The sequence below is a fragment of the Ovis canadensis genome, chromosome 24 (genome assembly GCF_042477335.2).
Source record: "Ovis canadensis isolate MfBH-ARS-UI-01 breed Bighorn chromosome 24, ARS-UI_OviCan_v2, whole genome shotgun sequence".
NCBI classification, from domain to species: Eukaryota; Metazoa; Chordata; class Mammalia; order Artiodactyla; family Bovidae; genus Ovis; species Ovis canadensis.
In genome coordinates, this window is record NC_091268.1 from 51,302,727 (window position 1) to 51,324,644 (window position 21,918).

The 21,918-nt window shown below is 53.2% G+C and overlaps 2 protein-coding genes and 1 pseudogene across 6 annotated transcripts; 1 reads left to right on the forward strand and 2 right to left on the reverse strand.

Moving 5' to 3' along the window:
• Window positions 1–4,030: 4,030 nt before the first annotated feature.
• Window positions 4,031–4,806, reverse strand: LOC138429509 (GTP-binding nuclear protein Ran-like; annotated as a pseudogene).
• Window positions 4,807–9,106: 4,300 nt separating this feature from the next.
• On the forward strand, window positions 9,107–15,396 carry PPP1R35 (protein phosphatase 1 regulatory subunit 35). Of its 5 annotated transcripts, XM_069571116.1 has the most exons (8): window positions 10,161–10,546; window positions 12,753–12,932; window positions 13,178–13,252; window positions 13,657–14,015; window positions 14,249–14,501; window positions 14,583–14,835; window positions 14,916–15,052; window positions 15,142–15,396. In XM_069571116.1, exons 5-8 carry the CDS (start codon window positions 14,259–14,261, stop codon window positions 15,313–15,315), a joined length of 807 nt encoding a protein of 268 aa, XP_069427217.1. In that variant the 5' UTR covers window positions 10,161–10,546; window positions 12,753–12,932; window positions 13,178–13,252; window positions 13,657–14,015; window positions 14,249–14,258; the 3' UTR covers window positions 15,316–15,396. The 5 variants fall into 5 exon arrangements, with proteins under 5 accessions (XP_069427222.1, XP_069427220.1, XP_069427218.1 ...); XM_069571117.1 differs by lacking the exon at window positions 13,178–13,252 and having other exon boundaries at window positions 9,850–10,546; window positions 13,883–14,015; XM_069571121.1 differs by lacking the exons at window positions 10,161–10,546; window positions 12,753–12,932; window positions 13,178–13,252 and adding an exon at window positions 9,107–9,250 and having other exon boundaries at window positions 13,883–14,015.
• A 593-nt stretch (window positions 15,397–15,989) lies between these two features.
• On the reverse strand, window positions 15,990–21,247 carry MEPCE (methylphosphate capping enzyme). The gene is made up of 4 exons (XM_069571114.1): window positions 18,412–21,247; window positions 16,996–17,214; window positions 16,699–16,825; window positions 15,990–16,580 (listed from the first exon to the last, which is right to left on the reverse strand). Exons 1-4 carry the CDS (start codon window positions 20,074–20,076, stop codon window positions 16,534–16,536), a joined length of 2,058 nt encoding a protein of 685 aa, XP_069427215.1. The 5' UTR covers window positions 20,077–21,247; the 3' UTR covers window positions 15,990–16,533.
• Between the last annotated feature and the right edge of the window lie 671 nt (window positions 21,248–21,918).

Consider the following 21,918-nt stretch of genomic DNA (forward strand, 5'->3'; position numbering starts at 1 on the left):
GAGCAAGCCGTGGTGGGTCTGGGTCGCAGGAAGCCTGGAGCCACCCCATCCCCCCACCACCAAATCCTAGAAATGAGCTCCTCCTCCTGTTGGGGATCTAAGGTTTCAGGGATGGGCGGGGAGGATGAAGGACAGTTGCCCCTGAGGATCACTGGTAAATAACCTTGCAAGTACCTACAGGCCCGGGAGCCAACGGGCTTGTGGCTGTCAGAAGGAATGCTGCTCCCATTCTTCTGTCTTTAGAATGTGAGGGGAGGGAAGGAAGAAGGTGAGTTCAGCCAGCAGCCAAGGGAGGGGCTGGCACCTCCCACCGTCTCTCCCTCTCCAGACTTGATGGAGTCCTGTCTGGGCTTGGCCAAACGGAGAAAGGAGACTTATGGGAGAGAAGGGGGTGGGATGGAGGGGGAAAGTCCATGGAACTGACTTTTCCTCGATGTCTCAGTGCGCCCAGGCAACCTCCTTCCTCCCCACCCCAAGTAATCCGGTCCAGAACCATGGAGAAGGCCTATGTTGGGATGTGAGGAAGAAGTCCTCAACTCCAGGGAAGGCATACAGGATCTCCTGGGGTAGAGATTTGTGTTGGGGGGCGGGATGGTGGGGGGTGGGATTCTTACCCACTCAGCCCTTTCCTGTAGAGAACAGTGGGTAGCAGTGTGACCCCTGGAGAAATCTCTCTCTCGGTGAGAGTCTTGAGCAAAAATCTCACCTTGGTCAAAGAAAAGAAAGAAAGAAGAAAAAGGGACTTCCTTGTAGTCCAGTGGTTAAGACTCTGAGGTTCTATTGCAAGGGGTGTGGGTTCAGTCCCTGGTTGAGGAGCGAAGATCCTGCATGCTGTGTGGCATGGCCAAAAAAAGAAAAATCCCACCTTGGACACCTTGCCTTCCTGTCCCCATCAGACCCCAGGCATTTCACCTTCCCCCAGGCTGCTAGACTCCATGAGGCAGAAGTGGTAGGGCTATGGATGGGCCCCAGTGGGGACCAAGGGTCTTTATTTTGAAAACCCTATGAGATTGATTCGATGGCATCATTGACTCAATGGATGTGAGTTTGAGCAAATTCCGGGAGTCAGTGAAGGGCAGGGTAGCCTGGCGTGCTGCAGTCCATGGGGTCACAAAGAGTCAGCCATGACTGAGTGACTGAACTACAACCCATCCTATTAGAGAGGGGGCGCCCTGGAAGTGTGGGGAGCAAAGGAGAGTGCTGGTCCCAGATGCTCCTGCTCTGTTCCCACTTCTGCCCCCATCTCCCCTCCTCCCTTCATCCTCAGACTTCCTGAAAATGTTGATCTTTTGTTCCCTGGGATCCCCCTATAATCTACTCATTACACAGCAAACCATGTCACTCCCCTACGTAAATTCTCCAATGGCTTCCCATCACCCTTGGGAAGAAGCCCAAACTGTCCCCTTTGTTTACAATGCCCTTCTCTCAGATCCTGGTTTGGTGGGCTCCTTACACCAAGCCAGGATCTGAGAGAAGGGCATTGTAAACACTCAATACAAATGTGGCTACAACTTCGTGGACTCTTTCTCTGACCACACCCGATCTAGAAATCAGGAGAGAGCCACTGTCAAGGTCATCCTCTCTCACCATGATTTATTTTTTCACAGTACTTATCAGTATCTGAAATTATTGTATTGCTTTGTTTCCCCCATGTACTAGGGTGGCAGCAGTGGAATGCAGTAGTTCAGAGCATGGGAAGTGGTTTACACGAACACTTCCTGGACGTGCAACCTTGATTAACTTCTCTGAGCCTCGCTTTCCTCATTTGTGAAGTGGGCATGGCAGTGGTGCTGGTGTCACAGGTCTGTCACAAGGGTCAGGGAGATGACTGGCACACCATAAGGGCTCAATAAATGTTACCTGCTATTATGATGCTATTGGCTACGATCTACAGCTTATGATTACTATCTCCGTGGCCTAAAACAGGGCTGGGTGAACCAGAAAGTAAACCTTCACCTAGAGTGAGGGAAGCACTTTCCAAACAGCCCTCTGGTGGAGGGAACACCACTTTCGGAAGTAACAAAGAATGCCCTGGGCAGTGAGTAGCAGGAACAGCACTTGAGCGAGAGTCAAGAGACATTGGTCCTTGGACCTCCCTGAGGGTCCAGCAGTTAAGACAGCATACTCAATGCAGGGGGCCCAGTTCTATTCCTGGTCAGGGAACTAGATCCTGCATGCCCCAGCTAAGAGCTCCCATGCTCCAGTGAAGAACCTGCCTTCCGCAGCTAAGACCTTTGTTGTTCAGTTGCTCAGTTTCGTCTGACTCTTTGGGACCCCAGCGTGCCAGGCTTCCCTGTGCTTCACTGTCTCCCAGAGTTTGCTCAAACTCATGTCCATTGAGTTGATGATGCTATCCAACCATCTCATCCCCTGTTGCCCCATTCTCCTCCTGCCCTAAGACCTGGTAGCCAAATAAATTAATTTAGGAAAAAAGAGAGAGACCTTGGTCCTGGTCTCAGTATTGCTACCACTTTGCTACAAGACTCTATTGAGTCTCTCTGCTTCCTTGGGCCTCAGGCTCTTGAAATAGAATGATGGGTTGAATTGACTCATTGCTTAGCTCCCTGCCAGCTTCCAGGGGGTCCAGTCAAGTCCTGTGCTCCCTTTATCCACTGCAGACTTTTCAGAGTTGGCGACATGTGGTGCCTTCAACTCCCCCAGCTCTGCTTCCTAACAGTTCAAAGTTCAATGGGGAGAGTTGACTTGGGTAAAAGATTCTCAGTTTAAGCCTTTGAACCCAGAGACAGAGCCTCAGCCCTGGACCTCAGATCTTCTTCCTACCCCTGTCCTTCCCTCCCCTTCAGCCTCGTTCATCTATGTATTTGAGCCCCAAGGCAGGGAGGAGAGCCAGCCCTGCCTGATCCACACCATGGGCTGGGAGCAGGCATGAAGGCCTTGGCCTGAGACGGGCAGGCAGGGTGTGTGTGCAGCTGTCTAAGTGCACACGAGCGTGTGCCCGTGCATACTGCGAGTCTCTGTAGTTACATTTTAACTTGTTCTTGTTTTCCTCTCGTGAGCGGCAGGACTTCGATTCACTAGAGGAGAAGGTACTAGGATGGCGGGGCTGGCATTCTCTCCCCGAGGGAAGAAGTCACCTGCCAAATGAGGTGTTAGTCTCTAGGACTGTTGTGGGGCTAGCTTCCTTGGTCTGCCTGCCCCCTGCTCCCCAACTATGCCCGTGATCCACCAGGACTTGGGGGGGAGGGGGATGGGAGGGGTCACCTCTGGGACCCAGAGGGCTGGAGCTTTTGCACGGGGCCAGGCGGGCGGCAGGCCTGGGAGCAGGTGTTTCTGGCGATGGCTTCATGCTGAGCCAATTTGCCAGTGCTGTCCACTCCTTCCTGGAGCTGCCTTTCTGCTTACTGGGTCAGTCCGGGGGACCGGGTAGGCGGCTGGGAAGATCTCCAAGTGGGGGGCTCTCCCTTCCTGTCTCCATCTTCTTTGTTTCGGAAGCTAAGCCCCCCCCACCCCACACCTGTCTCACCTGGGATGCTGTGTCTGTCTCCCCGTTAAAGCTCAGGCTTGGCCTTCTGCCCATCTCCCTTTCCCTCAGTGCCTCCTGGAACAGGTGGCTGTAAAGGGGAAGGTTTTGGAAGGCGGGGCTTGGTCTTGAGGGAGGAGTCTGTGCCTTGTGTAATGAGATGTGGCCTGAGCTGGGCAAGGTTGGTTCCCTGGGTGCAGGGAGGTCTGCACCTCACTTCTCTGATTTTTCTCCTCTAAGTTGAAGACCCACTCGCTTTTCCTTTACTGTGTTTTTTTTTTTTTTAGATATTTGAAATACAACTTTATTCTGATTCTAAACGAAAAGGAAGGGAATGACAGTAACAAACAAGATTCCACCTCTCAATATTGTCATGTGACTATAGCAGTCTTATATTTGAAACTCAAGGAGGAAACAACTGTGTTCCAAAACACCTAAATATGCAGGTCCAAAAAATGAAGGTATTTTTTTTTCAAACTGCCACACTCACTCCAAAGCCCATCCATCTCCTTCAGCATCCAAAGATTAAGCACATGTTCTGCTTAGCTATATAATAAAGTGGCAAACAGGCTGCACCACTGACATCACAGGACAGTTGCCTGTAAAACTAGACTTCTGACGCTGGGCCCCAGCTTCACTTTCTCACAGGTCATCATCTTCATCCGGGAGAGTAGTTGTCTGAGCAACCTCTAAATCGTGCTTGTACTGTGCTGCCAAGGCTGGGTCCATGCCAACCTCTGGCGGGGCATAAGCAGGCGTGGCGGCAGACTCCAAGTTAGGGTCTCCAATCAGTTTTCTAGCAAGCCAGACAAAGGGCTTTTCAAAGTTGTAGCTACTTTTGGCAGAAATGTCATAGTACTGAAAATTCTTCTTTCGGTGGAAGACATTTGACTTTGCCTTAAACTTTCTGTCCTTAATATCCACTTTGTTGCCACACAGCACAACTGGGATGTTCTCACACACTCGTACCAGATCTCCCAGTTAGGCACATTCTTGTAAGTAACTCTTGATGTTACGTCAAACATCATAATGGCACACTGAGCTTGTATATAATAACCATCTCTCAGTCCACCAAATTTCTCCTGACCAGCTGTATCCCACACATTGATCTTAATAGGTCCTCTGTTGGTAGGCAACACAAGAGGATGGACCTCAGCACCCAAGGTAGCTACATACTTCTTCTCAAATTCACCAGTCAGATGACGCTTCACGAATGTAGTTTTTCCAGTACCACCATCACCAACCAAACCAAGTTTGAACTGAACTTGGGGTTCTCCTTGGGCAGCCATCGCGATGTTACTTCCAGAAGCGTCTCCGCGCCCATCTGACTGACTCCTTGACTGTTCATACACACTGACAATTCTTCCACTGGGTTGTGGATCTTTGCTAGAGACCTGCAGAGTTTGAGTTTGTATTCTGGAACCAGAGTGCTGGGTTTTGAATTCTGGCTCTGCGCTTACTAGCTCTATGGCCTTGGGCAAGCTGCTTAACCTGTCTGTGCCTTGGTTGCCTCACCTATAAAACTAAGATGATATGGGAAGAATTTTTTTTTTGAACGAGAATTTTAAAAATGTTTATTTCTTTATTTGGCTGTGCTGGGTCTTAGTTGCAGCCTGTGGGATCTTTTAGTTTTCTTCTGATCTGTATGCCTTTTATTTCCTTATCTTGCCATTTTACGCTAAGACTTTCAGTATAACATTGAATCAGGGTGGTAAGAACAGACATCTTGCCTTTTCCTTTCGTAGGGGCCAGGTGCTCAATTTTTCATCATTAAATGTTCAGTTCAGTTCAGTCGCTGTCGTGTCTGACCCTTTGCAACCCCCTGAATTGCAGCACGCCAGGCCTCCCTGTCCATCACCAACTCCCGGAGTTCACCCAAACTCATGTCCATCGAGTCCATGATGCCTTCCAGCCATCTCATCCTCTGTCATCCCCTTCTCCTCCTGCCCCTAATCCCTCCCAGCAGAAGAGTCTTTCCCAATGAGTCAACTCTTCGCATCAGGTGGCCAAAGTACTGGAGTTTTAGCTTTAGCATCATTCCTTCCAAAGAATACCCAGTACTCATCTCCTTTAGAAGGGACTGGTTGGATCTCCTTGCAGTCCAAGGGACTCTCAAGAGTCTTCTCCAATACCACAGTTCAAAAGCATCAATTCTTGAGCACTCAGCTTTCTTCACAGTCCAACTCTCAACATCCATACATGACTACTGGAAAAACCATAGCCTTGACTAGACAGACCTTTGTTAGCAAAATAATGTCTCTGCTTTTTAATATGCTGTCTAGGTTGTTTATAACTTTCCTTCCAAGGAGTAAGTGTCTTTTAATTTCATGGCTGCAATCACCATCTGCAGTTAGCTATAGCTTTTTTGCAGATGCCCTTGATCAGCTTGAAGGAGTTGATTTTTACTCCTAGGTGGCTGGAAGTTTTGTCATGGTAGATGTTTTGATAAGGTTTTTCTGCATCTATTTATATCATTAAGTGATTTTCTTTCTTCAGTCTTTTAGTGTGGCAAATTAATTGATTTTTGAACCACTCGTGCTTTCACGGAATAAACCCCACTTGTTTGAGGGGCACTATGATTATTGCTGGATTTGACTTGCTAATATTTTGTTGAGGATTTTTTTAATAAGTATTGGTCTGGTCCTAATTCTTTTTAAATAATTTTATTTGTTTATTTTTGGCTGTGATGGGTCTTTGTTGCTGAGGGAGCTATTCTCTAGTTGCGCACAGCAGGGGCTACTCTCTAGCTGCGGAGGGCCGGCTTCTCATTGTGGTGGCTTTTCTTGTTACAGAGCAGGGGCTCTAGGGTATGCGGGCTTCAGTAATTGGGGTGTGTGTGCGTGCTAAGTCGTTTCAGTTGTGTCTGACTCTGTGTGAGCCTATGGACTGCAACCTGCCAGACTCTTCTGTCCATGGCATTCTCCAGGCAAGAATCCTGGACTGGGTTGCCATTCCCTTCTCCAGGAGATCTTCCTGACCCAGGGATTTAATCTATGTCTCTTATGTCTTCTGCATGGGTAGGCGGGTTCTATACCGCTTAGCCACCAGGAAAGCCATAGTTAGGCCACATGGGCTTATTAGTTGTGGCTTGCAGGCTCCAGAGCACAGGCTTGGGATCTTTTTTTTTTTTTCTAGTTGCAGCATGCCAACTCTTAGTTGTGGAAAGCAGGATCTAGCACCCTGACTAGGAATCAAACCTGGGCCCCCTGCCTTGGGAGTGCAGAGTCTTAGCCACTGGACCACCAGGGAAATCCCTAATGTGAGAATTTAATGAATTAATGCATCAAAAATAAAACAGAACAGTACTTGCTACATATTATATGTTGTATACATGTTTGGTTTTATTATTATTTATCTGGAAACTATGTGAGGGACATCAGCCCTTTATGATATGAGTTGCAAATATTTTAACACAGTCCTCCATTTTTGTTTTTACTATTTATTTTGAAATAATCTGGACTGATATGCAATCGTCAAAAATAATGGAACTCTCATATACCCTTCATCCAGTTCCCCCCAGTGGTAGCATCCTGTGCGACTATAGTACAATATCACCACCAGGAAACTGACATTAATGCAATCCGCTGACTTTTTTTTCAGGTCCCATCTTTTTAAGAATTTTTCACAGTTTGTTGTGATCCACACAGTCAAAGGCTTTAGTGTAGTCAACGAAATCAGAAGTATATGTTTTTCTGGAATTTCCTTGCTTTCTTTAGGATCTCTGTGATCTATGCCATCTCCTGCTATATATATACATACATATATATCTGTAATACTTTGTATGTAATATATATATATATGTGTACTTTGTTGGAGATGTCATTTGCAAATATAATCTCCCAGTCTGTAGCTGTCATTTCATGGGCAACACTTGTTATTTCTTGCTTTTTGATTATAGCCATTCCAACAGGGGTGAGGTTATTTATTTTTTTTAACGATGCAGGTATATATATATTTTTAAGTTTATGGGGTTAGATAGAGATTTTAGTGTAACTCGGAGCTCCATTTAAGATCTTCTCAAGGGATCCTGTAGCATTTAGGATGAAATCCAAACTTCAGTGTCTGGCCAAGGAGCCTGCCCTCCTGCCTGGCCTCAACTCTCCAGGTGTCCCTTGCGGTCACTTGGTCACTTCCGCTGTGCTTGGCTAGCCTCAGTTCATTTCCTCTTGCAAATGCTGACTGTTCTGCTTTGAAAGTGGTTCCACCACATTCTTCACTGGCTTGCTCTCATTTCTCCTTCAGATTTACTGTCTGCTTCAGAGAGCGGTGCCTTTCCTGAATCCCCACCCCCGTCCCCTGGGCTTTGTTCAGGGCCATGTCCCAGGGCTCATCTGGGTGCCCGGGGCAGTAGTGTTTGGGGGAGGGAAGGATGACTCAGGCGGGAAGGACATCCCCACTGCGTCCTAGCCTGCCCACCCAGTGAGTTCAGACTCCCTCCCTGCCAGGTCCTGTCTCTGGCTCCCCAGCTGTACTCCCTTTCCAGGCTGTGCTCCCCTCCCCAAGGGAATGGTTACGACCCAGGAGCCAGTGAGGAGAAGCAGAAAGCTGGGGGCTGCGAGGAAGAGACAGAGGAGAATGTGCAGTGTCCTGAGCGAGCTGCTGACCCCCGATCTCTGGCCCACTCCATAGAAGTGGAGGTTAGGGGGTGACAAGGGAGAAACCCAGGTCTGATGTAGACGGGGGTAGGAGGTCTGGAAGGGACTCCTCATCCCTAACAGCCCACCTAGATTTGTTATTTTCTTCACCACCCGGCCCTTCACCTGAGGCCCCACTGAGATGTGGTGCCCACCTCTCTACCCCGTCAGCAGCTGTGACTTGACCTGTGTGTCCTTGCCAAGGACAGGCTTCCTCAGGGGCTTGCCAGGGCAAAATCTTCAGGCAGCACTGACCAGGTGCCCTGGCACCTCTGTGGCACCACCTCTCCTTTCTCCTCTGCGGACCCAGTGGCCCTGCCTCTCTCCTGCCCTTCCTGCAGCACCCAAATGTCCTTTCTTCTCCTAGTCCCTGAGGGTCATCCAGGAGACCCTGGAGCCAATCAGAGAGAAGTCAGGGGAACTTCCACTCCAAAGTGAGGGACAGTGAAGGAAGGAGGGGTCAGGTGAAAGTGAAAGTCGCTCAGTCATGTCTGACTCTTTTCGACCCCATGGACTATAGCCCGCCAGGCTCCTCTGTCCATGAATTTCTCAGGCAAGAATACTGGAGTGGGTTGCCATTCCCTTCTCCAGGAAATTTTCCCAACTGAGGGATCAAACCCATGTCTCCTGCATTGCAGGCGGATTCTTTACCGTCTGAGGTCAGGACCACATGAGGAATGGGCTTCTCTAGTCTCTCTTTATGAACTCTCTGGGCAGAAAAGCTGGTACCCAGCAGAGTACTGGTCCCCAGAAAAGCCAGTACCCTGAACTCAGGCTTCAGAGTGCCTGGTTGAGGTTTAGAGACAGAACAAGCCCCTGGGAAGGGATAACTAGCAGTGCACAGAAGGCTTGGCCAGTTGAGCCTTTGGATTCAGAAAGACCTGGTTCTGAACCTACCCTTCCTGTCTATGTGACCTTGAGCAACTGAGTTAACTTGTCTGAATCTCACTTTCCTTATCCTGAGAATATGGTAAACATTTATTTCACACAGCTGCATGAATGTGAAGTGCCTTCCACAGGAGCTTGGTACCCAGTGAATCAACAACAGGTGGAAACTCTTCTCCAGAATGTATCATTAAAGAAGTGGTACTCGAGTGTGGTCCTAGACCAGCAACCTCAGCATCCCCAGGGAAAGGTAGGAATGCAAACTCTCAGACCCCACACTTCAGACCTCTGGAAATCAAAAACCCTGAGGGTGGGGCTCAGCAACCTGTTTTAACAAGCCTGCTGAAGTTTGAGAACTCCTGCTATTTGAATACGAATGTCAACATTCAGATTCTGAAGCCTAGGAGACTTCAGAACCACCAGGAAGCTTGTTAAAAGTTCAGATTCCTGGCCTCAAAGCCAAGGGTTAAGGTGGGGCCTGGGAATCTATATTTTAACCTGAGATGAGTTTGATGAGGGACCTTGCACCAGAGGCTGCCCTGGGGGAAGATCACGGAAAGCGTTTCGGGTCATAGCCGGCTCCAGCCTGCGGAGCTGAGGGCTCCCCACGGGTAGAGAAGGGGGATTTCTAGCTGGAGAAGGGAGGAATCTGGACTTTACCCTGAAGTCACTGTGGAATGGGGAGGAGAGTGTCCAGTGAGGGAAGGTCGTGCCCTACGTGGACACCTGCCCAACTCTGACGTCACCCTAAGAGAGGGCGACGCTCCGTCCGAAAGGGGCGTGGCTCTGGGAGGCGGGGTCTCTCCCACCTCCGCCCGGGGTCTGGTCGGACAGGCCTCCTCGTTCGGTGGGTGTGGGTGGGAAGAGGCCTGGCCAGAGGGAACCCAGCGCTGGGTGGGGGCCTTCCGGGGGTGCCCCCGCCCAGCGGGGGGCGACAGAGGGGCGGCGGGGTAACCGGAGCACACTGGACGGCCGGCCACCCCGCGGTCCGGAGCTCCAGGAGGCGCTGCTGTGCGCTGACGTCGTTATCCCCGCGGCGCCGCCATCGCCCTCTGGTCGCGCCTTCCTGGGCCTGTGGATTGAGTTCCCTGCCTCCTGTCAGGGATGGCGGCGGGGGTAGGGTTGCGTGGCGGTGTCCGCGAACAGGAAGGCCTACCTTCGCGAACCCCTGAGCCTGGACCGAGGGCCTGTCTGCCCCCCAAGCCCAACCGCCAGCCCCGACGGCATTAGCCGATGGAGGATTATAGAGGAGCCCCTACCCTGTACCCTTAAATACTCCGGCTCACCCATGGTGACACGGGCCACTGGCGACACAGGTTTTACAGGACAGTTAATTTCTAGTTAAAACAGCTCCTCAACAAGCTAGTGAAACCATGTCCGTGGATCCGGAAACAGTCGGCCTCTCTCTCCCTCTGTCAGCTCTCCGTGTCCGGTTACTATGGCCGGTTCACCACCATTGAGGCACTTGTCGAGCGAGCTTTGTGTCGCTTTATTTAATCCTAAGGGAACGTCAACTCGCCCTAAGAGCATCCTCCCCATTTTCCAGGTCAGTAAGTGATGGCTTAGAGGGGTTCAGCAGCTCCTGCAAGTTTCCAGTTAGTGACGCTGGAGGGGAAGCAAGCCTGCCGGGCGGGTGCCCTCATCACAGGCCACTGCTGTCACCGCCTCTCTGCGCTTCCTCCTCCAGCCCTCACGGTCACCCCTTGCCACTGTGCAGGTTGTATGCTGCACAACTCCACAGTCCACCAATATATAGAACCTCCAGAGCAGTAAAGAGCTTCGAGGAAGGGGCACAATTTTCTCATTTGCACAAAGTAGGCTTTGGAGCTGGCCTGCTGTCCCTGCAGCCATCTCCCCACGTTTCTTCTTCCTCTCTCCGGCACAGAACTTGTTGCTGGCAGAGGATCTGACCCCTTCCACTCCTTAAGCTCTCACTGCATCCAATTTATGCTGCTAGGGCTTTCTTTCCTGCCAAGGAGCAGCTGATCTTCCACATCCAGCATCCCCCAGACCTGCCACTTCTGAGCTGTATCAGGACACCTGCTGCTTCCTGCTGTGTCTGGTAGACCTGGCTGTTGTGGGCATGCGCTGTCTACCCATTATCCTGAGCTGGTGCTGCTGGGAGTGAGGCTGGAGAGGGCTGGATGGGGAGGCCATCTTGGGGGAAGAGGGCAGATTCTGGAGTCCTGGGGAGAGTGGGAATCCTGGGTAAGAGAGAGGAAGGGGCTGGCTGCAAGAGATGCCAAGGAGAGGGGACTAGCCCCAGGGTGGTGGCAAAGGACTGAAATAAGGGGTGTGTGTATGATATTGGGGGATATTGTCTGAAACAGAAGCTGCTCAGAGATAAACTAGTATAGCCTTCACCATGCCCCCCTACCCCCCATTTTACAGATGAGACTGAAGCCCAAAGAGGAGAAAGGGGGTGTTGCTGGGCTGGGGGGTGGTGGGATTCTCTGACCTCTGGCCCCAAGCCCAGTCCTTTATGGGATGTGAGTCCTTCCTACCCTCTCCCTGTCCCCCAGGAGCAGATTTTGGACCTGGGACTGCAGAGGTGGTCTGAGTGCTGTGGTCACAGCACACTGGTCACTGGCATAAAAGGCCTTTTTCTTCACCAAGTTCACTTCCTGCTGGACTACCCAGTCCCTGCCTGCAGCCCCCTCTATGCCTTCAGCCAAGAACCAACCCTGCCTCAACCCTCTGTTGCCAAAGTAAACAGTGTTTCTTCAGTCTGGGGTGCCAGCAGGAAATGTACTGGGCATTGAGGGGTTTTCTCAGGTTGAAGGACTGGCATTGCGAGTGTGGGTGGGGGGTGGGGGTGGAATAACCTGTGGGGAGGGGGCTGGGTCCTGATTCCCAGGGCTCTCTAGCAGCTTAGGTTTTAGGAAACCTACGTGCTAAAGCCTCTGTTTCTTGAGTACCCTTCTGGGTTGCATGTCATGACACTTGTTGAGCATGATTGGTGACCAGCTAGGTGGTCATACTCAGAACCTGAAGATCTTGGGGGCCTCTGGGGGGGCATGGCTAGACACAGCCTTCCCTGTCGACCTCCGCACACAGCACGCCTCCCCAGGGCCGCCTCTCCATCTGTACTGTCATGGCTCCTGCCTCCTTCTCCCCACAGAGGGACCCACAGTGATTATCCCTCTGTGATCCCAGCACCAGGCCTCCCTCCCCAGTGCCTCCAGCGCTCCTCCTGTCTCCCACCACCCAGGCTTTCTCCTCCTGCCTTGGCCCTGGTTTCCCTTGGCAATGGTCTGGGGCCTGGAGAAGCCCTCAAAAGAAGGATGGTCCTTCATGGCCAAATCTTTCCCACCATAGAGCCTCCAATCCTAGCCCCCTAGGAGTGGAGATGCTGTAAGGTGTGGAGGAGATCCTGGGAGATTGTGGTCTGAGCCTGAGGTGCAGCCCAGAACTTTTCTTCAGCTGTATTAGTTTTCCGGGGCTGCAGTAACAAATTGCCACCAACTTGGTGACCTGCAACAACAGAAATTCATTCTGCCAGTGTTCTGAGCACATTTAAGGTAGGCTAGGCTAAGCTATGATGGTCAGTAGGTTAGGTGTAATATATGCATTTTTGACATATTTATATCTCAAAATAACCCCCTCATAAGTGGAGGAAGATCTGCAGTAGGAGGAATGGGCATACTTTCTTATTCCTGACTTTAGCTGGAAATCCTCTAGTTTCCCCATTGAGATCCTTGAAAACGTTTGTAAAATATGGGTAACTATCCATTCTATCTGATCTTCCACAGCATTTCTTGGGAAGATAATGAATAGGAAAACAAATTAAAAAATGGTACACAAACATTTCTGTTGACTGCTAACCCATCTTGGGAGAGCCTCAAAAGTCTTGAACGCAGACTACTTTTACCCAAGAAGAAACAGGCTCAGAGAACAAAGAGAGTCTACCTCAAGGAACATGAGGGAAGGAGGTGAGAACTCCCATCTTCTGCCCTGCAGTCCAGGAGTCCAGGGTAAATCCCTGAGCCTTTTTTTTTTTTTAAATGGTACTCAACATAGATCTTTATTTTTTATGTAGATGAATATTTTTTAAATTATTTAATTAGAGGCTAATTACAATATTGTAGTGGTTTTCACCATACAGTGACATGAATCCTGGGTGTACATGGGTTCCCCATCCTGAACCCCCCCTCCCACCTCCCTCCCCATCCCTCAGGGTCATCTCAGTGCACCAGCCCTAAGCGCCCTATCTCATGCATTGAACCTGGACTGACAATCTGTTTCACATATGGTAATATACATGTTTCAATGCTATTCTCTCAAATCGTCCCACCCTCGTCTTCTCCCACAGAGTCCAAAAGTTTATTCTTTATATCTGTGTCTCTTTCGCTGTCTTGCATATAGGATCATCGTTATCATCTTTCTAAATTCCATATATATGCATTAATATACTGTACTGGTGTTTTTCTTTCTGACTTACTTCGCTCTGTATAATAGGCTCCAGTTTCATCCACCTCATTAGAACTGATTCAAATGCATTCTTTTAAATAGCTGAGTAATATTCCATTGTGTGTATGTACCACAGCTTGCTTATCTATTTGTCTACCGATGGACATCTAGGTTGCTTCCATGTCCTGGCTATTGTAAACAGTGGTGCGATGAACATTGGAGTATACTGTCTCTTTCAATTTATAGATGAATATTTTAGCGGACCTTCGAAGAGGAAAAAGTCACAAAGAGCCATTCACCCAGGCCACCACCTAGGAAGGACCCTGGCTGGAGTCAGCGAGCCACGCCCTCACTCACACTGGGTCTGGTCAGAGTAGGGAGGCGATGGAACACCCGGAGATGCCGTGGAGGCACGGAGTAGGGAGGTCCAGTGCAAGGGCGCTGGGCCGTTAATTATAGGTGTTCCTCTTAGTGCCCTGGCAGGGAGGACTGACACAGTCCGGATTCCAGCAGAAGCCAGGTGGTGACGACTGGACAGGGCGAGGAGTCTGTAACTCGTTTCGAAATGGAAAGGGCCCTAATGAGGACCCGTAGGGCTTCCGCAGGTTTGCGCTCTAAATCCCTGGCCTGGGGGGCGGGGCGAGGTGGTGCAGGCGGAAGCCCGTTGGGAGCCGAGGGAGGAGGCAACGGAAATGACGCTTAGGCGCACCAATAGGGCGGGTCAGGAGTTGGTCTCCCCGCCCCCTTGGGTAAGGGCTGACGGTTTCCGGTAGCGGCGTCTGAGAGGGCGGGGGAGAAGAGGTGGCGGTTCCGTGACCCTTACTCCGCACCCCTACAGACGCCGGAAGATGATGGTCTACGACGAGTCACAGCTGGAGTCGGTGGGAGGGGGAGAGGCCGTGGCGGTCCCAGGCCCACCCCCAGAACCCCGCGCTCCCGAGCCCGGAGCCCCGGTGCCGGAGCCCGGCCTGGACCTGAGCCTGAGCCTGAGCCCGCGGTCCGAGAGTCCCGGACGCGGAAGGCCCAACTGCAGCCCTGGACGGCGGAAGGGGCGGGCGGACCGGCGGGGCGGGGCCCGCAAGGGGCGGCAGGTGAGCTCGGGGAAAACTTGGCCGCCAGCTCGCTGACGAGCCCCCGGCTCACCCCTTCACCGCCCCGTTCTCTGCTCCCAGGTCCGCTTCCTCCTGGCGCCGCCTTCCCCGGTCCGGTCTGAGCCGCCGGCGGCCGCCGCCTCATCGAGCGAGAAGCCCGAGGCGCCGCAGGACTTGGGGGCGCCGGTGCAGCAGAGTAGCCTGGCCCTGAGCCTTGAGCTGCAGGCCGCAAGGGCCGCAGCCGGGGGCCAGTTCGATGCCGCGAAGGCCGTGGAAGAACAGCTGAGAAAGTCGTTCCAGACCCGCTGCGGCCTGGAGGACAGCGTGACCGAGGGTGAGGGGGGCAGGCGGCCGGCCGGGCGCGGGAGCGGGGGTGCGCGGCGCCGCTCACCTCCGCCCCTCCTGCGGTCTCAGGGCTGAACGTGCCGCGCTCCAGGCGGCTCTTCCGAGATCTGGTGAGTCTGCAGGTGCCGGAGGAACAGGTTCTGAACGCCGCGCTGAGGGAGAAACTGGCGCTCCTGCCGCCGCAGGCCCGAGCCCCACCTCCAAAGGTGAGGCACCTGGGCTGTCTCCCCTACCGCTCCCCCCTCCCCGCCCCCAAATGCCAGAGATTCAGCTCCCCTTGTTTGTGCTCCAACAGGAGCCACCTGGCCCAGGGCCAGACATGACCATATTGTGTGATCCGGAAACATTATTTTATGAATCTCCACACCTGACCCTGGAAGGTCTGCCCCCACTCCGGCTTCAACTCCGGCCCCGCCCTTCAGAAGATACCTTCCTTATGCATCGGACACTGAGGCGATGGGAAGCGTAGACCTGGGGGCTCCCTGGATTGCTAGTTTGTATTTTTTGGTGTTGAAACTATTTATCAGAATAAAGTGGTTTTGCTAATAAATGGGACTCTTTTTGGGAGCCTTAACATGCGGTCAAGACTCAGGTTGGAAGCGGTCAGAAAGTCGTTTTGGCCTCCTTTTAAAGAAACTTGGTAGTGATGAGAAGCAGAGCAGACAGGTTCTTGCTAAGTCGTGTCCGACTCTGGTCCTAGAACTGCCTTCCTCTGGTTCCACTTCAACTCCATGGTTAACTCTTCCAAAGTCAGCCTGTTCCCAAAGCTTCCACAAAACAAATTTTGTCAGTGGGTTTTTTTGGGGGAAGGTAGATGGATTCTTCAAAATTCACATTATACTCCCTTTTCCTGGCTTAGGGTTCTCTCTATAGTTAAGTGTAAATGGCAACCCACTCCAGTCGCCTTGCCTGAAAAATCTCAAGCACAGAGGAGCCTGGTAGGCTACAGTCTGGAGGGTAGCAAAGAGTGGGACACAACCGAGCACACGTGTAGAGAGGGTTCACTGGCATTCAACAATCTTCCCAACCACTGAAAAAAGTGTTCTCTTCCGTAAGACTACAGTTTGGGCAGAGCGGAAGCCCAGGTTCTACCAGGAGCCACCATCTATGCCCCCTCAAACTACAGTGTGCCAAACACAGGTGTGGGGGCCGCTGCCCTAAACATCAAGTTTATTGTGCTGTTCTCACATTCGGAACCCAACCACCTCTCCCAGTGGGGGACAGCAGAGGGAAGGATTTTCACAGTACCTGCATGCCTCCCCACCGACATCCCCCTCTTCATCTTCAGCCCATCTATCCGTGGTCTGTTGAAACGCAGCTCAGGACAAGGGCCGAGGAGAAAAGAGTCTCTCTCCTTGGGAGAACAGGAGGAAGAGGCCAGAGAACTTGATACCCCCCAACTCCCATGCCCTAGGAAATTAGAGGGCAGCAAACAGTCCATGCCATCCAGCCCAGTGGGCTGGGGGAGAGGAAGATGATGGTTCCAGCACAGCTGGGCTTGCTGCTTAGGTGCCAGAGGTGTAGGGAAGAGGCCGGGGCAGCAACACAGGAAAAGCTTTCTCTGCAGATCCAGGAGAGGAAACTATTTTTGGAGCCAGAAAGGAAAAGACCTTGAGATACTTTCCTCTCCCCCTAGATCCTTTGGAGCAGCAGGCAGCTTCTTCACACTTTCTGTTCAGGGGGCCACTTAGTGGCTGGGGGCCTTGTGGAACAGGTACACAGGACGCTGGAAACCTGAGGGAAGAGTGTGCACTCAGTAGGGGCTGACGGGGCCTACAGACCCCAACACCGGTCTGCACCTTGCTTCGGCACTGGCCTCCCTTCCTCCCCAGACAAAAGAAGACAGCCTTACCTCTGGAGGTGTTGTTGGGTGTGGCCACGAGCTCATAGCTGGAGAAGCCCACCTCTGGGGATGTCAGGTAGGAACTGAACTGCTCTGGCTTCAGCTGAATTCGAAAGTAGTTCTTGTAGATTCTTTCCTAGGGAGAAAGGTAAGGGACCACTTCAGCTTACTGCCTTCTTGGCTAGTGAAGGTAGGCCCACTTGGGGGCCCTTTTCACCTTCATCAGAAAGTCTCTGCTTCCTTGAGGCCTTCCTTGCCTCAGCTAAAGGAAGGACTGCCCCAGTTTCCACAGAAACCCGCACTCACTGTGAGAGTCTTTCTCCGGCCGTAGGAAGACCAAGGCTGGGGCTCCAGGACTAGGATGCCCCCAGGACGTAGGTGCCGATAAATCCGGCGAAACATGCGCTTCAGTCCCTCGTCTCCCCAGTTGAGATGCACCCACTTGGTGAGGCTGAGGCAGAGCACCACATCATACTCGGGTTTCTGGGCCTCCACCAGCTCGTCTCGATCCAGCACATAGTTACCCTGAGGGCGAGAATTGGGGGTGAGGACGAGAGATGAAAAAGAACCACCGCCCCTTCTCAACCCACTGTGCAGCCCCACTTGAGTCCTTGGCCAGGCTTCTGACACTCCTCAAAACAACTCCCAAATGGTGCCCTCTTTGACTCTCATTTTCTTGCTCTGTATTGGTGGTAAGCCAATCAAACATAGAGGGAGCTTGAGTAATCTTAAATTGAGCAAATTATCCACAAGGCAGTCAAAGCTAAGTTCAAATTGCAGAGAAAGAATGCTGGGGTTCTCCGAGGATCCTGTCCGGTACTTATTCCCCACAGGCATTTAAGCTGAGAGATTCAATGTTCTGCAAAGGGGCCCAACTCAGGTTGAAAGGGAGACCTGTGGGTTCCTTCCCTAGGAGGAACTGTCAAAGTTTCAGGCCTATTCATTTTTTCCAGAGAAATGAAGACCTCCATCTCTCAGGAAACCTTCTATATGATTAGCTCATTACCACTCCTCTGCAAAGTCCATTCTTCTGGGTGTAACTGAATACACTGCCAACTATTCCTGTAGGTGGACTAACTGAAGCATTTTATGGGGACTGATGTGCAGTCAGGGGACAGATACTTAAGACTTGGTACTCTCCTGCACGGTTTCCCATCCCACCATCTAGGGTCAGTGTGGTGATGATCTAAGGCCAAGTCGCTTGGGTTCCTGGCCACTGACAATCAACTCTGTGTGTGACACAAATGAGGTCCCTATCAAAGGACAGAACATAATTTGCCAGCCACTACCCTAATCCTCCGCCCCATCCCAAGACATTGAATGTCGGACACCCATCCCTTCAGGCACCTACAGAAGGCCGGAGGACAAGTTTTCATCTGGACCACATCCCCCAGTGATTATGAGCAGCAGCCCCCAAAGGAAAGTGGATGGGTCTAGATTACAATACTGCCCAGGAGCAGAGCAAAAGGAACCTGCCCCTATCCTGGGGCTCGTCATGAGTAAGGACTCCAGGTACAGCCCCTGCCTTTCCAGGTTATAGGAGGGCAGATACACCAAAGTGGAATCAATTGCAGATTCAGACCATTCTCTTGAGCACCTGGCTTCTCCAGGGAGGGGTGCATGCACAGGAACCCTCTGGGTCATAACCCTCCCTGCCATGTTCTCATTCACTCTCATCTTCATGCCTGACCCCTATTCCCAGGAGCCTGGGGACCCTCTTACCGTGACGAAGACAACGTTGTTGGGGAAGACCGCTGTGTCGGCTCCATCCAAGGGCACTTGGGGTGCAGCGATGGGACCACGGCTGGCTGTCAGCGAGGCTGGGAAGTAGCTCCTTTTTCGGATGGCTGTGGTCCCTTCCTCACTCTCTGCTCCTGGGCTCCCCTCAGAAGTCTGGGGTGGCAGACGCAGTTCTTCAGACAGGTAGTGTCGGATGTTCTGGCGGGCTGAGTGGATGAGCTGGGCATCGATATCCAGGCCCACCATGCGGGATGGGCCCCACTTACAGGCAATGCTCAGGGTCAGGTGGCCCACATTGCAGCCCAGATCGAGGACGTCCCGACCCCGAAACCACTCAGGCTTCAATACCCGAAGGCGCCCATCCTCACAGGAAGGATTGCGGTACCCATAGTACTTGCAATAATTCCCATACTGGAACTTGCACTGTTGCTTTTTGAAGGTTGCGGCAGGTAGTGGCTGGAGGTGGTGGCGCCCTCCCCCAGTCCCTCTGCCCTTTTCCTTGGAACCCTGGCCTCCACCCCGAGCTCCTGCCTCTGACTTGCTGGAAGTCCTGCGTCGTTTGCGATGTCGTGAGGAGGAAGACGGGGGTGCAGAGGTAACTGAGGCAGCTGGAGGGGCTGAAAGGGAGCCTGAGGGACCCTGGAGGGCAGATGGAAGGGGAGACACGACCTCATCCCTGCAGTTGATGGCTGTGTTGAGTTCATAGGGTTGGGGGGCGTCCCGGTTCTGGCCCCCATGCTGCTGCGTGGTGCCCTCCCCGTGGAGTGAGGAAGTGAGGGGGGCTGTGGGCAGCGCGGAGTGGCTATCATTCCCTCCCGTTGCCTGCTGCTGCTGGTGGTGGTGCTGTCCCCGGTGTCTATGCCGTTTCCGACCAGTCTTGAGTGGCGAAGCAAGGACAACTTGGGCCTCATCAGTGCAAGTATTGAGACTGAGAGGGTCTGTAATATCTTTGGGGATGAGGATCTCCACTGGATCTCGCCCCTTGGCCGGAAGCGGGGATGACTTAGGGGTCTCCGCATTGAGTGCACGGCTCACTTCCTCATCCAGGAGACTATTCAGGTTCAGGGGATCAAAGATATTGCCCCCCAGGAGGAAGTTGGAGGGTAAGACAGAGTCACAGTCCGAATTAACCCGCCTGCGTCTCTTGAAGGCCGGATGTTTGAAGCCTCCACCACCTCCCCCTACATGACAGCTATTTCTCCTCTTGCCCCCACCTCCCCCTGGGGGCCGGTGGGGCTGATAGCCATTCCGGGGTCGAGGAGGAGCAGGGGGGCCCAGTTCTGTTCCGCCTCCTCCCCGTCGCTCCTCCCCCACGTCCGGGGGAGCGGCTCGCCCGTGCGGATCCGACAAGCAGGCCTCCCCGAGTGACTGCGCCTGGGGGCCGCCCCCTCGTTGCTGCTGCTGCGACTGACCGCCTCGAGGGGTGGATGCAGCCCCGGGGCTCTCCTTGCCGGCCATAGAGGCCGGGGATCCCGCCGAGTGAGCGCGCGGGCCCGGCGCACGCTGCGTCCCGCCACGGAGCTCCCCGGAGGCGGCCTCTCGGTGCGGTTGCACCGTGGGGCCGCCCCCTCCGCCCGACTCATCTTTGAGCGGCGGCGGTGGGGCCGGCACCAGAAACGGCTCCTTCTCCGCCGCCATCTCGATCATTTCCTCCCCTTATTCCGTTCCAGTCGAGGGCAACCAGGGGGGCACCGGGGGCTTAACCCCCCTTCCTAGACCACGCTCCCTTCCCCCCGCCTCCTTCCCCGAGTGCGCGCGCAGTGCTGCTCGTCTCCCCTGGTCTCGCGCCCAAGCGCCTCCCCGGAAAGCTCGCCCCACTCGCCCGCGAGACCAAAACAAGATGCCCGCGAGACCCGAACAACTCGAGGACTCAACCGCGCGTGCGCCGACCCCTTTCTCCTCTACCACTACCGCTCCCGCGCGAGCGCGCACGGCTGGGGCGCGTTCCTCTCTCCCTGGAATCACGCATGCGCACTCCGCCACCACCCTGATTGCGCGCGCATCGGAGTACGAACCAACTTAACGGCTCCGGGAGTTTAAATATAGCCCTTCTCAGCCCGCCCCCCACCCGCAGAAGCCCACCACCCCAAACTGACACCCTACTTCCCTTCGCAGCTATGTCCGTCCCTACTGATATCCTTTTGTCTCTGCCGCGCGATCCCACCCACCGTAGGCGGGGGACGGGGAGCTGGTGTGAAAAGGTCTCCTTGACACCCGACCCTTGTTCCTGAGGAATGAGTCTCAGCGGTCTCCGCCCGGCTCTAAACCCAGCAACCTCCCCACCCCGCCTCCTTCCTCCCCCTAGCGAGCAGCGCCTGCGCACACCCTTTTGGGCTTGCGCGGGTAGATGCAGCACGTGCTGGAGATGACGCCCCGCCCTCCGTGCTAGGGGCGGGGACTGTTACGTTACTTCCTAGGGTTTGGAACACGCAACATGCGTCAGCACGATTCGGAGGGCCGTGGCTAATGGGCGGGGCGGTCCGTATGAATTATTCATGACCCAGTTGCCCCCCCGGTGCCCACCTATTTAGAAAGGCTTCCGAGGGAGCGGAGGGGTGCACCTAAAAAGGAGAGGAGGGGAAGGAGCGGAGCATACTGACCGTCTTCCTAAGAACTGTTCTCAGTATAACACGATAGATCATTTTAACTCATCCCCCCCTGGAAAACAGTCTCTGCTGAACTGGAAAAAGAAAAAAAAAGCACTAAAACAGGCGATGTTGTCTTAACTTCCTCTTCCCCCTAAACAGCCGAGTCGTTCTCTCGCTCCCCGATCGCGATCACCTGGGGACACCACGCCCTCCTCTCCGCCTCCACACCCACCTCCCGAACACCAACGCCTCCGCCCACCACCCGACGCCTGCGCACGAGCCCCCACAGCCCGGAGACAAGCTATCCGACGCCCACTACAGCTGCCAATAGCAGTACACCCAGCACCGCCGCCCCCCCCGCCCCCTACTCCGTACACAGGCTTTCCCGAGCACACGCTGCGGCTCCGAGCCGCCTTATATAAAAACGAATGTGGGCGAGGAAGAGATTTCGGTCCGCTTTGGGGGCTCCCTGCCTTAGCCTATGGGGAGGAAGCTACTGGACAGCCTTTCCACTGGGTGTTTGTTTGGTGGCTTGATTTCCTTGCCAACAGCGCTTGGGGTGCGGGTCCTGTGGCTGAGAAAAGGGTGGAAGAGGCGAGAATGGGGTTAAGGATAGATCTCAAAATATCAAAATAAGGGGATGAAGGATACTAAGAAGAATGCGAATGAGGGCACGAAAAGAGGACGGAAAAGGCAGTCTGGGGCAGAGAAAGAAGTCAGTAAAAGGAAGATGTGCGTCTTGAAACATCAGGCGCTACGGCTGCCACCTAAAAAAAAAAAGCGAGGCCAACGGGGATTATGGGATTTGTAGTTTTATAGAGTATTCGGTTGGAAGATGGCGGCAATGACTGCTGCGCAAACGCAGAAACGGCCTCCAATTGCGCATGCGCATTAGCCCTGC